Source organism: Salminus brasiliensis, chromosome 15, assembly GCF_030463535.1.
Source record: "Salminus brasiliensis chromosome 15, fSalBra1.hap2, whole genome shotgun sequence".
NCBI lineage: Eukaryota > Metazoa > Chordata > Actinopteri > Characiformes > Bryconidae > Salminus > Salminus brasiliensis.
In genome coordinates, this window is record NC_132892.1 from 25,668,898 (window position 1) to 25,684,973 (window position 16,076).

At 43.2% G+C, this 16,076-nt stretch overlaps 1 protein-coding gene across 4 annotated transcripts in view; it reads left to right on the top strand.

Annotated features, from left to right (window-relative positions):
• Positions 1-16,076, top strand: part of nlgn4xa (neuroligin 4 X-linked a) — a 118,982-nt gene that overhangs the window by 28,437 nt on the left and 74,469 nt on the right. For all 4 annotated transcript variants that reach the window (XM_072657176.1, XM_072657177.1, XM_072657179.1 and 1 more), the window contains one exon: positions 10,882-11,034. In XM_072657176.1, the coding sequence (XP_072513277.1) occupies positions 10,882-11,034 (153 nt within the window). The remainder of the gene's footprint in view (positions 1-10,881; positions 11,035-16,076) is intronic.

A 16,076-nucleotide genomic window follows, 5' to 3' on the forward strand; every position in this document is an offset into this window, starting at 1 on the left:
GACTTGAAATAATCAGATTATTCACTAATAGAATAGAGCGTTATTGTTCCCTTAAAACAATACAATTCCAAACAGGTAAAAATGTGGTACCACTCATTAAAATTTATGCATTCTTTAATTTATGTTTATTTATTGTTATTAATTAGTTCATAAACATCATTAATCATTAGGAAACAGTTATTGTCAAACAGTGAACCTGTAGAGTGTGAAAAACCTTTACCAATTGAAATAACCTCGCTCAAGAACCCTTCGTAGCACCTTTATTTTTCTAAGATTGCAAGATTCAAGTTTTCCATTCTAGGACACCTGTAAAGATTTTGGCTAGAACTCTAGGACTCTACATTCAAGAGTGAAGAACAATCTGATGTTATTGTACAGCATTAGTATAAGTGTTTATCTTACATATACATTTAGGTGAGTGGGTCCAGGCATTTCCCCCTCACTACCTGACTAAACGAGAGTGGTGGTAGTTTTGATTATCTCATATCTGCATTTCTGGTGCTTTTTATCTGCTCAACAGTTTCTAGCTCAAATGCCATCACATGTACGATAAGGCCAGCTATGCTGACAGTTTGTCTCTGCAGTAAATTTGACTGAAGCGTTGTATCTCCAACATCACGTATTCCGCAATGTTCTACTATGATAGCTTGGAACCGTTTCTTCTTCTGGGTGTTTCTTGGCGGAGTAATAAAAGGGGAGAAATAAAATAAGCTTGAAAACCCTACACTATCCTCCTGACAGGATAATCAAAGCCACAGCAATGTTTTAACCCACAGTATCTTGCTGATGAAAGTCAAGCAGACAAGCATGCAAGAGTTATTGTGCTGCAGAAAAAAAAAAAAAAACACCAGAAAGGAGAATACAGAAAAATCCCAGCATTAGGGTAAAGGAGCGGTGAGGCGACTGGGTGCCGTCGGCTGGTCTTCATTGCTCTGGAGAGACGGCAGCGGGAGTTGTGCAGGAGGGTACAATCGATGCTGGCTGACTGCGTGCGCATCTGCAGTGGCGATGAATTACTCGTTCTGGCTCCCTCGAGGCTGTACCTTCTCCGTATAGAGCTCCACTGCAGAACAGAGAGCCTCTCAGTAAATGGAGGAGCTGCTCCAGCACCTACACAATTCACCCACGGAGTCCCCTTCCAGGCGTACACTCTGAAACACAAAGGCCAAAAAGGGTTATTTGGAGCGATGGTTCTTTAAGGAATCACTATTGCCATCTAAATTCCCCCCTAAGAGTTTAAAGTGGAATTTCAACGACCAATCAAACTGCCCGCATCACTAAGCGCTTTAAATTTAAGCAAAGTCAGTCCGATATTTGGGGGTTCTTTGGGTGGAAATGCTCTCTAGTAGTGAAATATACATAGTCTTTGGGTTTCAATGCCTATAAAAGCTACACCGCAGAAAGTTATTGCACAAAAATGGTTATAAGGGCCTGATGTCTGACAGACTGTCTTACATTAGTTTAAAGATGTAGTTTTAGCTTAAAACATAATCTAAGGGTCAGAGATACACACAGGGCGTTGTTAGGCAAAGTAGTTTTCACTATTATACCATCATGAGTGCAATTTAAACCTCAAAGTGGTCCAGTGGATTAAGGTGCTGCCACTATGATCCTGGGTCATGCTGCTCGCCATCAGCAACCGGAGTCCCAGAGAGCACAACTGGCCTTGCTCTCTCAAGGGTGGGTTGATGCCACATCATCCCCACATCACTCCCAGTGTGATGTTGGTCAGCACAGGTGTCTGTTAGCTGTTGTATCAGAGTAGTGGCTGGCTTTACATGTGTTGGGGGGGGGCGTTCTAGTCTTCACCCTTCTAGAACAGTAGATTCTTGGGGCATTGCTAGTGACTGTCTGTACCCTTAAAAGTACAGACTTTGAGGGACCCAACCCTGTTACGAATACATGAGCTGATGCCTCACACAAACGTTTTTACATTAGTTTAAGGTAGTTTTGGCCTAAAATACATGGTTTCATGGTAAGGTTTCATGATACACACAGGACATTGTAAGGCCCATATGGCCTCCAAAGAATTAGCCTCAATTTATTAATCATAAACGTTATATTTAGCAGTTAACTGGTACTTTCTAAGAGTAAATAAAATGGCTATACCGGTGTTGTAAACATTGCGGCCTCTATTGCGGTGGTTTCTATCAACCACCACTGTAAAGTTTCCCAGTAATGAACCCTTTCATAATAAATCCACTCAGAATGACCATTTTCGCCTCGACCACTGAATTCCTCTTTAAAGAACCTCTGCATAATTTAAGCATTAAAAAAGAATTACTCATGGATTTCATTTACAAAGAGCAATCTATTGAAAGTCTCTCTAGGGAACCAAATGTGGCTCTTGTTCTGTGGCAGCAAGCCTTCTTGACACCTTCATTTACATTTGTAGAGTAGTTAGGAAAGAGCGAAGGGTTCCTTGACCCTCCTCCTCCTTATGTTTTGTTTTGGTATGCAAGTGCTACATGGCCTATGAGGAATGGGTGCCATTAAAAAGGCCTGTGTTTGAGAATTAACAACAACCAGAGAGCTGGTTGGAGAATTACCGAACTGAAAGATCCCTACTCGTCAGCCACGTCTTAATTGGTTTACATGCATATTGAATGGGAGGCCTAAGGCGTTAGCTTTAACGGCTTTATTAGAAGGTGACGTTGAATGCTCAGGTTTGCGACATCAATAGAAGTCATGCTGTCTGTCTAGGGGCAATACTTGACTCCTCTTTGATGGCACCATGAAATCTGACTTGTCATTATTCATATACGAGGGCTGCAATTACCCTTTTGACTGAAGGCTTATGAAGGACATTACGGCATATGACAGAGCTGGCTTGCCTGCAAGCAGGTCTAAAAACATTACAACTCCCAATACAGGTCCTGCTAAAACTAGCAATGCCTGGACTTTATTTCCACATGAATAAAAAATGTTATATTGTCTTTGAGTTTACCTGCTTTTGGCAGTAGTTGACCTTGCCATACTGCTCCCGTCAATCTTACGTTGAAGGTTTCAGCTGTTTAACATGAATGGCAGGGATTGAAATCGGGATTTCCCAACAATTGGGTTCACGCTTAGACAGATGCGCCACTAAGGTGGCAAATAATGTTATGACTCATGTGGTTGACTGGAAATCGAGGGAGGGCAGTCGTATTCATCCAGAATGAGAGAGAGAGAGCGCAAGGCCAGTTGGGCTCTCTGTAGCACAGCTGGTGATTAGATTTGTAATCTCCCGAAGGATGGAGGCAAAGGTTGTGAATCTACTTCACTACTAGCCTGGTCTTAAATTATATTTACCATATTTTCAATGCATGGGAAAAGTCACACCTTTAAAGTTACAAAGACATTTTGTTTTGCTAAGCTAATATTAGCACTGGGTCCAAATGACTGTTATTTGAGATCATAAGCTACATTTAGCACATTTTAAAACTTGGCTTGGGCGATATCCAAAATATAATAAATAAATGGGATGTTTCTGAGGGCAGAGTAGCGAAAGTGAACACTGTGCACGGTTTTAAATCAATGATTTGATAAATGTTTAACCATAAGTCTAAAAAAATAACATGTTAAACTGTGTCGAATCAGTAGAGAGAAGCTGGTTAGCATTAGCTAGCAGGATAACAATATGTTTTTCATAGAACAAAGTCTGGCTGACAGAAACCCCACCTATAAACTAAATTTTAGGGTTTTTTTCCCATGGGTTTGGATCTGTAGCTCACTCGCCAAGCTAGCCTTTGCTTAACCAGATCAGCTACAGCTCCACCGAGTATCAGCCAGCCCAGTGCAGCTGCTGTTGGTGCAACTGCTGAGCTCTGGACACAAGTGTTGACCATTAAAGCTAGTGTCTGAGTGTCTGAATTGAGACTGGTTCTGCCTTGTATGGACTCATAGCTGACTATCTAGATATAGATAAGTTAGCTAGTAGGCTAAACACATTTACATTTACATTTACATTTATGGCATTTAGCAGACGCTCTTATCCAGAGCGACTTACAAGGTTACTCGTATTACAGAGGAGAGCCAATGTAGTGTTAGGAGTCTTGCCCAAGGACTCTTATTGGTGTAGCGCAGCATAGTCACCCAGACCGGGAATCGAACCCTGGTTCGAAACACATCATAGCACAGGCCGTGTTCCAGCTAACCGAGACTCACATCTCGCAATTCAAGTAAATGGTTTTAGGAGTATTTCTGACTGTTTTTAGGCACATTTAGTAGACCTTTTCATCCAGGTTTGTTTAATCTCTCGGTTTTAGGCAACTATGGTGGGCTTGTTTTTTCCCCCACCTGTTTTCAGAGTGTGACCAGTCTGACACATCATAGTTTTGAAATACTGTCCTCATGTTGAGATATCATCAACATTTTTAAATACCGCGGTAGACAGGATTATCGTTATTCCACCCAACCCTACTCAATGGTATGTAGTGTTGTTTTAAAAAAAGTAAACCTGAAGGGAAAAAAAAGCTAACGGCCAACTCGCTTAAATAATGCGGCTTTCCATTTGAACTGGGATGTTGGAATTTCCGAGTTCCAAGTAGGAAACCTGTACTGGAACAACCCCACAAGTTGGATTTCCTACTCGAAGTCAGGAGAGCCTCACCAACCCAGAGATGTGCAAAATATCTTATAATGCGTTGTTATTAACTGATACCGCCAACAATGCTAACCTGGGACAGTGCTAACAAGCCATATTTTGGTTAAATTCACCATAAAACACTGGTAAAGGTGTTTGTCAAACCAGTTTTGGTAAACAGTTTTGCTGTACAGTTATCATAATGTTTAACTCGGTTGTGATGCCATTCCCAGCTCCGACATCCAAAATCCGAGGTAAACAGAATGGAGCATAAGCTCTTTAGTATTGGCTAGCTCAGCCCTGGATGCTGGGCTGAGAGGTAGGTCCAATTGTGCAGTCCTGGACGGCTCCTGGGCATGAATGACAGAGATCAAACTCTTTCAATAAAAGCATTAACGCTTAGACAGTTGCGCCACTCGGGTTCATTCAGTTGAATGGCCATTTTTTCTTCTGTCCAACAGTTTCTACGATAGACGTATGGCTAGGCCTGTTCTGAAAATATTTTACTCACATGGAAACGTGGCACACATTTGACCCCTGTGCGCCACATTCTTCAGCGTACTACGGTGGTTACAGCTGAACAGACACACTAGCATTCTGGGCACAAAGGATGCTCTGGCACCTCCTGCATGTACTAACTAACAACCATCTACATCTTTCTCTACTAACACTCGTGACTTGCTGAAACAGAGGGAAAATTCGGATGACCCTACCCCCTGTTCCTCCCTTCCTCTCTCTCTCGCACGCTCTCACTCTGGCGCTCTCACACTCTCCCTCCCACTCTCTCATCGTATAAAGATGAGTAATGTGTGTGGCGCCGTTCAGCCCATAGGGGAATATATTATCCCCCTCAGCCTGTCCTGGCAATGATGAATGTCCGGGGCACAAACGCTGCAGAGTCACCCCCGCTATGCCTTCTCTCTCTCTCTCTCTCTGTATCTCTCTCTCTCTTTTTGTGTGTGTCTCTCTCTTACCTAATGCCATCAGAGCGAGGGAGACCAGGAACATTTTTATTTCTTACTGAACCGCTGACCAATGACAGCGTAGGGACACAGCAAGTCCCTTCGCCGTGCCTTTACATCCTCTGCCCCAGATCATGTTTATTTGCTTGAAAGCAAAGTCCCTAACATTTCCTTTTTATGTTCACCGTCCTCTGGTTACGTCCAGAAAACGTCCAGCCCAATCTCATGACAGCGGCGTCGGCTGTGTCCCCTGCAAGCGAAGGAGGAGCAACACTCAGACAGTGTGGTAATAGTGGGCCTAAATTGCATCCTAGACTGCTTTGCTGCTCTGAGTGCTCCGAGATGCATATCAGCCCTCTGACAACTTTATGGAAGCACTCTGTTTTCTTAACGTGTTTCCGAGATGTTCCACTAGGTAAAAAGCTCCATTGATATGTTTCATAGTCGTTAATGGAGCGCTCGCTAATTTACTACTGCATTATAATGAAGGAGGAATAGGGTGCATGAGGTGCAGGTTTGGGCTGGACAGATTTGCTATGAGCCTGGTTTCGGATTGTCTCATAATGGTTTAAGTCAGTATAGACCCTGTGTATACCCTGATCCTAGCTAGGTAAGAATACAAATGGCCAAAGCCTTGTGGGACATCTCCACTAGAAATCACTGAACTGTTAGCTTGAGTGAAAAAGAGAGTGTTGTCCTGCTAAATCAAAAAGAATCAACGTGGTGTATGATGTAAAGTTGTTGGTGTACGTTAGCCATTTCCTGCTAACGGTGGCTAGGTTGGAGATGTAGATAAAAGGGATTGATCTTGAACTGGTTCTATGCTAGCAAAAGATGTAATCTACTACCCACGCCTTGTGGAACATCTCCATTAGACTAAACATAGCCATTAGCTTAGATGAATATGAGTGTGGAGAAATGACTATGTTGATGGATGATGGAGAATGACTATGTTGAACGGTGTAATAGTACACTCACAAAACTACAAAAACATCTTTCACTGATGTCCTAGAAGTTTCCAGGTTTGTGAAAGAGATCTGTGAGGATATGTGAAGAACATTTTTAAAACAGGTTAAAAAAATTCTTAAACGTTCTTCACACTCAGCTTCTTTTACAGCCAAGTGTTTTTTTTCTGGCAGTCATAAATAGTTCATCTGTGGCTTCACTAACCTCAAGAACCTCTTGAAGCACCTAGTTTGATATTTTCTCAAAACACTTAAGTTTTAAGTAAAAGAAACTGATGCTAGGCTAGCATCTTCCACCCAGGCCTTGTGGAACATCTCCATTGGAACATTAGGTTGACTAAATAAGACTGTGTTAAGCCTAAAGGCTTGGTGAATGATGTAAGGCGATGATCTTGGTACAGGCTTGCCATTTTATGCTGACCTGTGACTAGTTTGAAACACTATTGTGGACAGAAGTATTGCAATGCCTGCTTATTGGTGGTTTCCTCCAAAATTAAGGGAATTAAAAAAGAGTTTATCCTGCCTTTGTTGGAGTAACTGTCACTACTGCCCAGGGAAGAATAGATTTTGGAGTATTGCTGTGAGGATTTTATTGTATTCAGCGACAAGTGAGGATAAGTGAGGTCAGGATATTGGATGACCAACTCATCACAAAAGTTCTAATGCTCCACAGCTCAATGCTGGGGGGGCTTATAGCCCACTAGCTCATGCTTATCTGCTCCAAAGAGTCCTATTCTATTGGTATTCCTTCTCTACAGGGACTAGACAAGCTGTGTGTGTGCAAGAAACATTTAGTTGTGTGTCAGCAGATCTGAATGCATTCATTAGAACAGGCATTGACAAATATATATTTGGACATATAGTGTATGTTCTCTTAGTGGTTAAGGTTACAATTTAAGCAAAGGAAACTGGTGGTGCTATCCAGGCTTATGGAACATCTCCAGTAGGGAGACGGGGAACCATTAGCTTGACTGAATAAGAGAGTGCGGTGTGCCGACGGTCCAGCGTAATGAAAAGAATGGCGACATTGAAAGTCGTACACTAGCGAGGAGCTGCGAAATAGATGCCCTCGCATTAACGTGCCGCCTGGCTCGCGCTCAAAACCTGGCTGAGATTAATCACCTGTCAGCATGGCTTGTTTTCCAGTCTTCTCTCTCTCTTTCTCTGCTCCAACTGTCTCGCTCACACTCTTTTACTCTCATTCCTTTTCTTCCTAACTCATATTTTTCCCCTCATCTACGCTATTACTCTTTGCTTTCTGTTGGAGAGAAAGGTGGGGCTAATGATCAGGGGGGCCTAAGCAGTCCACATGCCCAAAGGCACTGCAGAGGGTGAGGAACTGGAGAGTGTGCATGGGTGTGTACATGTGTGTCTGTGTGTATTAGCCACCCCATGTGGCTAACAAAGGCACATGCAACAGAGTGCGCTTACTGAATACCAATTACACGGGGGTCTTGGATAAAGCCCTAGACACAGGGGTCATGCTGCTATGTTAGCGCTAATGCGCAAACCCCTGCCGGACTCCACTTCAGAGAGAGGGCCAGAGTGGCTAGTGCACTAACAGCTAGCCACTCTGGTGTATTCTATACCTGCAGAGTGTTAGGAAAACAAAGAGAACCCGCAGAGGGTGACAGCGATAGGCACTCGTGTGCTATAGGCTAGCCATCATCATAACCCCATCCTTGCAGCATTTGCTCTCATTCGATCTGACATTTTGCACAGGCTCGCCGAGGCCATTTGCCGAGTGTGTACACAAGCCTGGATAATCAGCAGTAGAGATTTGAGATACATAGCATTATCAGCAGCTGGCAAAAATCTTGTCTTCTTACAGTTTTCCTCTGTTCACCCAGCATCCATTTGTACTCAGGCTTCTCTTATTTTTTTCTTTGTTTTTTGGGTTCTCATCATGCTCCCCCTCCCCTTCGGCATTCACTCAAAGGAACTAACGTTAGGCTAGGCATCCACTCTGGCCTTGTGCAACATCTCCATTAGAGGAAACTGAACCATTAGCCTAAGTGAATAAAAGAGTGTGGTACTGCTGAATGAAGGAGAAATGAATATGGTGAATGGTGTAATGGTATTGGTACAAGTCACTCTACGCTGATCCACGGCTAGTTTGATATTGTGCAGGGATATTCCTGCCTTGCGCCGAAAGACCCTGGGTAGTCTCTGGACCCACTGCGACCCTGGGTAAAAAGATAAATGAATGAATGGTTAAGGCTTACATCTTGTGCTAGGGTTGCATCTTTCACCCAGGCCTTGAGGAACATCTCCTTTAGAGCAAACAGGACCATTAGCTTAAACAAATACAAGAATACAGAGAGAGGAGAGGTTAAAATGGTTTATGTGGAGGTCTGAAGTATAGGTCTGGGGTCTTATGCGGATCAAGGACAAGTTTAGGTGTGGGATTAAAGTTAAAAGTAATGAAAAATGATGCTAGGTTAGCATAAACTGGCATCTTCTACCAGGAGCTCTTTATTCTTCACTCATTTTGGGCTATTTTCTATTTCCCATTATGCTCCCCCTATAAGTATTCATTTAAAGCAGCTGATGCTAGGCTAGCATCATCTACTCCGGCCTTGTGGAACATCCACATTAGAGGATTGATATTGTGCAGGGGTATTCCTGATTTGTGCAAAATCATTCTCTGTGGTCTCTGAACCCACTGCCACCCTGACCAGGAAGAAGTGGATTAGAAGATGAATGAATGAATTAATAAATTAATGGTTAAGATGGAACAAACTGATGCTAGGCTTGGATCTTTCACCCAGGCCTTGAGGAACATCTCCTTTAAAGCAAACAGAACCGTTAGCTTAAATGAATACATGGATGCAGTTCTTTTAAATGCAGGAGAGGTTAACATGGTTTATGTAGGGGTCTGAAGTATAGGTCTGGGGTTTTATGCAGATCTGGGACAGATTTCGTCTTTCATAAGTTTAGGTTTGGGTTTGAAGTTGAAAGTAATGGAAAATGATGCTAAGTTAGCATAAACTAGCATCTTTTACCCAGAGCGCTTTCTTCTTCACTGATTTTGGGCTATTTTCTATTTCCCATTATGCTCCCCCCATAAGTATTCACTTAAAAGGAGCTGATGCTAGGCTAGCATCTTCCACCCACGCCTTGTGGAACATCTCCATTAGAGGAAACAGAGCCATTAGCTTAATTGAATGAAAAAGTTTGGTGCTATTAAATGAGGGAGAAATGAATATAGTGAATGATGTAACGATATTGTTACAGTTGAAAGAACTGATGCTAGGCTAGCTTCTTGTACTCAGGCAAACAGGGCTTTTAGCTTCTGTAAATAAATACAATGTACAATACAAAATAAACATGGTGAATGTAGAGGTTGGAGGTATACGTCTAAAGTTTTATAGTGATCTGGGACAATTGTCCTTACCTAAGGTTATGAGAGGGTTTTAGGGAAAGGACACTAAGGCTAAATGACGGACAGATAAATATGGTGCCTGGTGCTATTGGATGGTATTAGTACAGGCTTCTTTTTTTATGCTAAGCAGAGGTAAAGGGGCTAGGATAGCATATTTTGGGATATTTCTTCATGGTCCCCTCATAGGTATTCACTCAAAGTAGCTGCTGTTAATGAGGCTAGGAGCAGCAGGAGCAGCAGTGGCCGCCTATGATCTCTGAAAGCCTGCTGGCTATTTGTGGAATGATACCTGTGATTTTGACTCGGGTTTCACCAACCCCTTCATTTATAATCAGCTTCTGCTCCGCGTTTGCTAATCAGCCACAACAATCAGGGCAGGGGAAAACTGCAAATGGCCTAGTGGACTCTGAGTCTGAAGATCCAGTGCCCCACTCTGCGCATTAGCACACATCTCAAGGTGGAACATTACAAGAGCACTGATTGGTGTAAATGAAGTCTTCCTCTGCTAAGGATCAAATTAGCGAGATAATGGGAGCTGGTTGCAGTTGGAGTCTTAGCCCTTGCTGCATTGAGTATGTGCTATGTACGTGTCAAACATCTGAGATCAAGCACGGATCTGAAGCCAGTTTTAACCCATAATAAATAATAAATAATAAACCCAGTGAAACAAGCTAACAGTGAATAGAAGTTTTGGCGTTTTGACATTAGCAGAGCGCGAAGGCCTACAGTCTTAAAAAATATACAGATGCTTCTTTGGCCACTTTTAGGTCCATAGACAACCATATTTGGAGGGTGGAGAACCTTTAAAAGGCCTAAAGAACCTTTAAAAAGATTAAAACTCATCTGAAACACCTGCATTTTTACGAGTCCATGGAACCCTGGAATCACACTATGGATATCGGTCACTTCTCATCACCATAACTAACCACAGCATGGGCCAGAAATTCCCTTGCCGTCTTCTCCTAGATATTCATATGCTTGCTGCCGTCTCCTTTATTTTTTCAGATATCCACGACGAGAACGGTCTGAGACCAGTCATGGTGTACATTCATGGTGGATCCTACATGGAAGGCACAGGGAACATGATCGATGGCAGTATCCTGGCCAGCTATGGCAACGTCATCGTGGTCACTCTCAACTACAGACTAGGAGTGTTGGGTAAGTCAGTCTGGTTGTGATTTTGTTGTTGGGCTGCGCTAATCTAGACGATTTAGCAACAGTTGCTGCTAAGCTAACTGATTTAGGAATGGCTGAAAGAAGAATCAGGGAATCTTAAAGATTTTAGGGGGGGTTAAAGAAGATTTTCCGTTAATTCATTGAGTGCGAAGAACTGAGTCAACAGAAGGCGTGACGTGTCCGCTTGTCTGGCCATGTGGAAGCTCATAGGACGGATGAGGCAGCTGTTGTGATTAAGCTGTGTTTGTTGGATGGCTTTCTTTTTTGCTGTTGGGGTGCGTCTACAAGTCGTCCAGTCATTTTCAGAAATTTGTCCAAACTCTTTGTTTTTTATGCGGAGGAGTTTGCTACTCTCTAGAATAACATGTATTTGTCAAATAGATGTGTATAGTGTTTTACACTAGAAATCAAATAGCATTCGAACTATATTTGACCTAGCTTTGGAGTTATGACAAAATTGCCATCTAGGAAGCAAGAATGTTCAGACTACTCAATTTTGTCATCGCTAATTCTCACTCACAACCTGCCCATACGGAAACCTGATATATGGCAATACATGTATAAATATACACACACACAGAATATTGACAAAATTATTGGGACACCTCTTAGTCATTTAATTCAGTTCTGTTGCCACAGTTGTGTAAAAGCAAGCCCCAAGCCATGCAGTCTGCCTTTACACACATTAGTGAGAGAATGGGTGGTTCTAAAGAGCTCATTTTAGTTCCAGTGTGGTTCTGTGTGGAATAGTATGCCATCATTGGAACAACAAGTCAGTTGGGGAAATGTCTAGATCCCTCCTAGGTATTCCACCATCAACTGTGATCGAGGTCACCAAGTGCTGAGGAGCATAGTGCATAAACGTTGGTATATACATCCCAGTCATTTATGATAAACGTGTATATATCGTGGTTGGTGTGGCACAACAGATAAAACCACTAGCAGCTAGTGAGCTATTACACCATGTGGGAGACCAGGGTTCGATTCCCAGTCTGGGTGACTATCCTGTGCTACACCAATAAGAGTCCTTGGGCAAGACTCCTAACACTACATTGGCCCTCCTCTGTAATACGAGTTACCTTGTAAGTCGCTCTGGATAAGAGCGTCTGCTAAATGCCATAAATGTAAATGTAAATGTATATGTGGCCATATCTGATTTCCATATGGGTGGAACTCCCCCTATCACTCCCCCTATCACGAAGCGCCACTTCGTCTTATCACAGTGCTGCTAACACAAGCACCACCTCAACACGCTTGGAGGAGAACAATAAACAATTGCCTATTGAGTTACATTACATCAACAACGGTTGCCCAGCTAGCACTGTGCTGGACGATGAAGGCCATCCCACCCACTCTGAGAGAGCAAGGCCAATTAAGCTTTCTTGGATTTTTTGCAATCTCCTGATGATAGGGCCAAAACGTTGACTGAGCTCGGGAGCCTCTCAGTGCAGTAATTCAACAGATAAACCAAGCAATTATTCTTCCTGCTCTTGATAGCAATGCGCTAAAATAAACGTTCACACATGGTTAGTCTGTCTTCGATTGCCTCTACTGTGATACTGCGCTAGCAGTGTATTTGAGCATATCAAAAATGTGAAATATATGATAATAAAATAGCAAAATATGTAAAATCCACAGCATAGTCCCGCTTCGCTTGAATACGGGTGGGGGAAATATTAAAATGGCAACTCCTTTTTTTTGTCATGCTTGGAAGGAGCTGCTCTGCTTACCATTTGTTATCGGCTCGAGCTGTCGGCAGAGCTCCCTATATTTAGTTGTGCTGGAGCCAGGGGGAAAAGGTGTTCTGAAAAAAAAAAGTGAGCACTGCAGGGAGAAAGAGAGAGAGACAGAGAGAGAGAGAGAGAAGGAATGGGTGAGAGAGAGAGAGAGAGAGAGAGAGAGAGAGAGAGAGTGGACTTGTTAACCATGTACCATTTCTGATTGTCTCCTCTGAAGGCTTAGGCTCAGGTGCTTGGCGTTTTTCACGCTTCCTCTAAACCTATTTATGCTTCTAGCAGAGTTCCAGCTGGATCGAAGGTAAATCGAAGGGCACATGTGTGGGATAAGGTTCAGTGATCAGTTCAGGTTCGGTTTCTGGGTGCGAAGAACTTAAGAACTTAACCATCGCTGCTACATTACACGTCCGCGCCTAATAGAGGTTTTACAATTGTGTTTACAATCTGCAAGTGTTATGAAGATACAGCCATGCAGGCTTTTCTCATTGGTTAGAACCTTACAAGCTGAACCTGCTGGCCTAATGCATCCGATTAACCACCAGCACTGTTAGGAAGTGACAGTGGAATCACCTTCTGTTTTACAGTGGGTGGAAAACAATCTCTAGGCCTCCCAGGTAACGTTCTAGATACCTCACTCACTGTCAATAGGATAGATAGTCTAACAGGTTTAGCTGTGTGCTAGGGCTCTTTACCGAAAAACGGCTCCAGAATCTTTACTGATGCAAGATCACACAGTCCGTAAAAATGACGCGGCGCAATCGGACGGGACAGCGATCACTGAGAAACTCTGGCAATAATTACATTACCCCACTTCCCCATGTAAAAATCATCCCATCTGTCCCATGTATGTCAGTCAACTCTTTTCTGATAGGCTGCTTAGTATTATGCCTTATTCAAAATACAGCCCAGGCTTAAACACCATGAATTGGCAGGGGTAACCGTACTAGCAACCTTACTAGAACTTTTAATGGATATTTTAGATCTGTTCATTTTGGAGCATTTCTATCGGTCTATTCATCATGAAATGTGGACACAGTGTAAAGAACAAGTGCCAGATTCAAATTGTAACACTGCAGTTTTCAGTGAGATGGACCCTTTAAGCTGAATCATTTGTTTTGGTCCAGGGAAGACACGACACTCTCTGGTGCTGTTTACCCCAAGACTAGAATCCGAGACCACTAACTTAAACCTTCCACTGATTTCACTACAAGCATAGAAGCCCCTCTAGCCTCTGCCAGGGACATTTTTGGCTGTAGTGAAGGTCAGAGTGGTGCCCTAGATAGTGAACAAACTGTCATTTGGAATGCAGCCTGCTTAGTTGGAGATAGGAGCCTGATGTCCTTCTTTAGCGCCGTTTTGGGAGCACAGACCCTTTTTACACGTTGAAGGTTAATGGTTAGCACTGCGGAAGGATCTTTGCAAACAGAGTGAGTCCTGTGTGTGAGTGTGGGCAGAGTATATGCGTGCGTATGTGTGTGTGTGTGTGTGTGTGTGCGCGAGCAGACACCAAGCTGTCTGCTGCTTACTTGGCCGAGGTCCAGCTGTACCAGTGAGAAGTACATAAGGCCTCAGCTGTTGCTAAACCCGCAACATTTTAATTAATTTACCCCTCTTACGACACACTTACACACTTACTGCGCGAGAGATGACATTTAGGTGCTAGAAACACATTTATAGAAGGTAACGCAGTTACGGAGCGAGAGGGTAAGCAGAAAACGCGTGGCGGTTTCCTCACGGAAACAGGATTACCAAATTGGCTAACATGCGGTGGTGACTATATAGAGCTTCAGATAAATGATAGCTGGTGGTGGCAATCAATCAAACGTAATAGGGCCTCAGTGTTTGTGTTATTTGTGTGTGTGTGCGCGCACTCGCGCAAGTGTGGTGCTTTCGTAACGACTGCACCATCTGTGGAGGGGCGTCACATGCGGCTCGTTGATGAGGTGTAGCAGAGTGTGTTTAGGGCGAGCTGAACTGAGACGTGTCACTGGCACATGTCTCTCTTTCTCTCTCTCTCTCTCTCTCTCTCTCTCACTTTATCTTGCTAGTTATACACAGATGTGAGCAGACTACTGATGGGCCTTTGATACAGCAGCATGTGTCCGAGTATTAGCACTAACTCTGGGAGATGCAGCCTAGTGTGTTTTCCTCATTTGAGGCTTTTTTAAACCACATTTTTGGCCAAATGTTTGTGGACACCCCTTCTAATGAATGCATTCAGCTACTTTAAGGTGCACCCATTGCTGACAGATGTGTAAATGCACACACACACACACACATATGCTTGCCTAGTCCTTGTAGGGAAGCACTGCCACAAGAATATGAAGAATATGGCAGAAAAACACGAATCTGTTCTAGGCATGGGCTAAAGGGGTACAAAGCCCCCAGCATTGAGCTGTGGAGCAGTGGAAATGTGCTCCATCCAATGTTTTTGGGTTGGGTTGGAGATGGGGTGGCGTGGTGATCATCCAACATCTTGACCTCACTAATGCTCTTGTTGCTACATGCATTCAGATCCTCACAGCAATGCTCCTCCAAAACCTAGTAGAAAGTCTTCTCTAGACAGTAGAGACAGTTACCCCAACAAAAGCTGGAGAGACTCTATTTAACATCCTTGATTTTGGAAGAGATAATGAATGCTGGTGTCCCAATACTTTTGTCCAATATGTCTATACTGTATACTCTGCAGTAGGACTGGGATTTGATTTGATTTGATTTGCATTCAGTGATGAGAGCATTAGTAAGGTCAGGATGTTGGATGATCACCACTCAAACTCACCCCCAGCCCTTGCCAAAAGTATTAGATGCAGCACCATCTTTCCAGAGAACACAGTTCCACTGCTCCACAGCTCAATGCTGGGGGACTTTAAACCGTCTAGCCCATGTAGATAATATGCTTATGTTTATTTGCTCCAGAGAGTCCTATTCTATTGGCAATACTTCTCTACAGGGACTATATGAGCTGTATGTGAGCTGTGTCAGCAATGGATGCTACAATGCATTCATTAGAAGTGGTTTCCACAAACATATGAACATATAGTGAATTAGACCTTTTTTTTCGAAACATTTTGGGAGCAGTAGGGTTGGGACTTGCTTGTGGGATCTGGATCATTGTCCTGTTGCATGACCCAACTGCGCATTAGCTTCAGGTCATAGAACAGATGACCTGGCCTTGTCTTAAAAAACTCTCAGATGTAGAGCAAATAGTTTCAAGCAACGCGTCAACGTAATTAATTGTAAAATTACGCCGCTTCACATAACGTGTGCCGATGCTTAGCACAGATGACC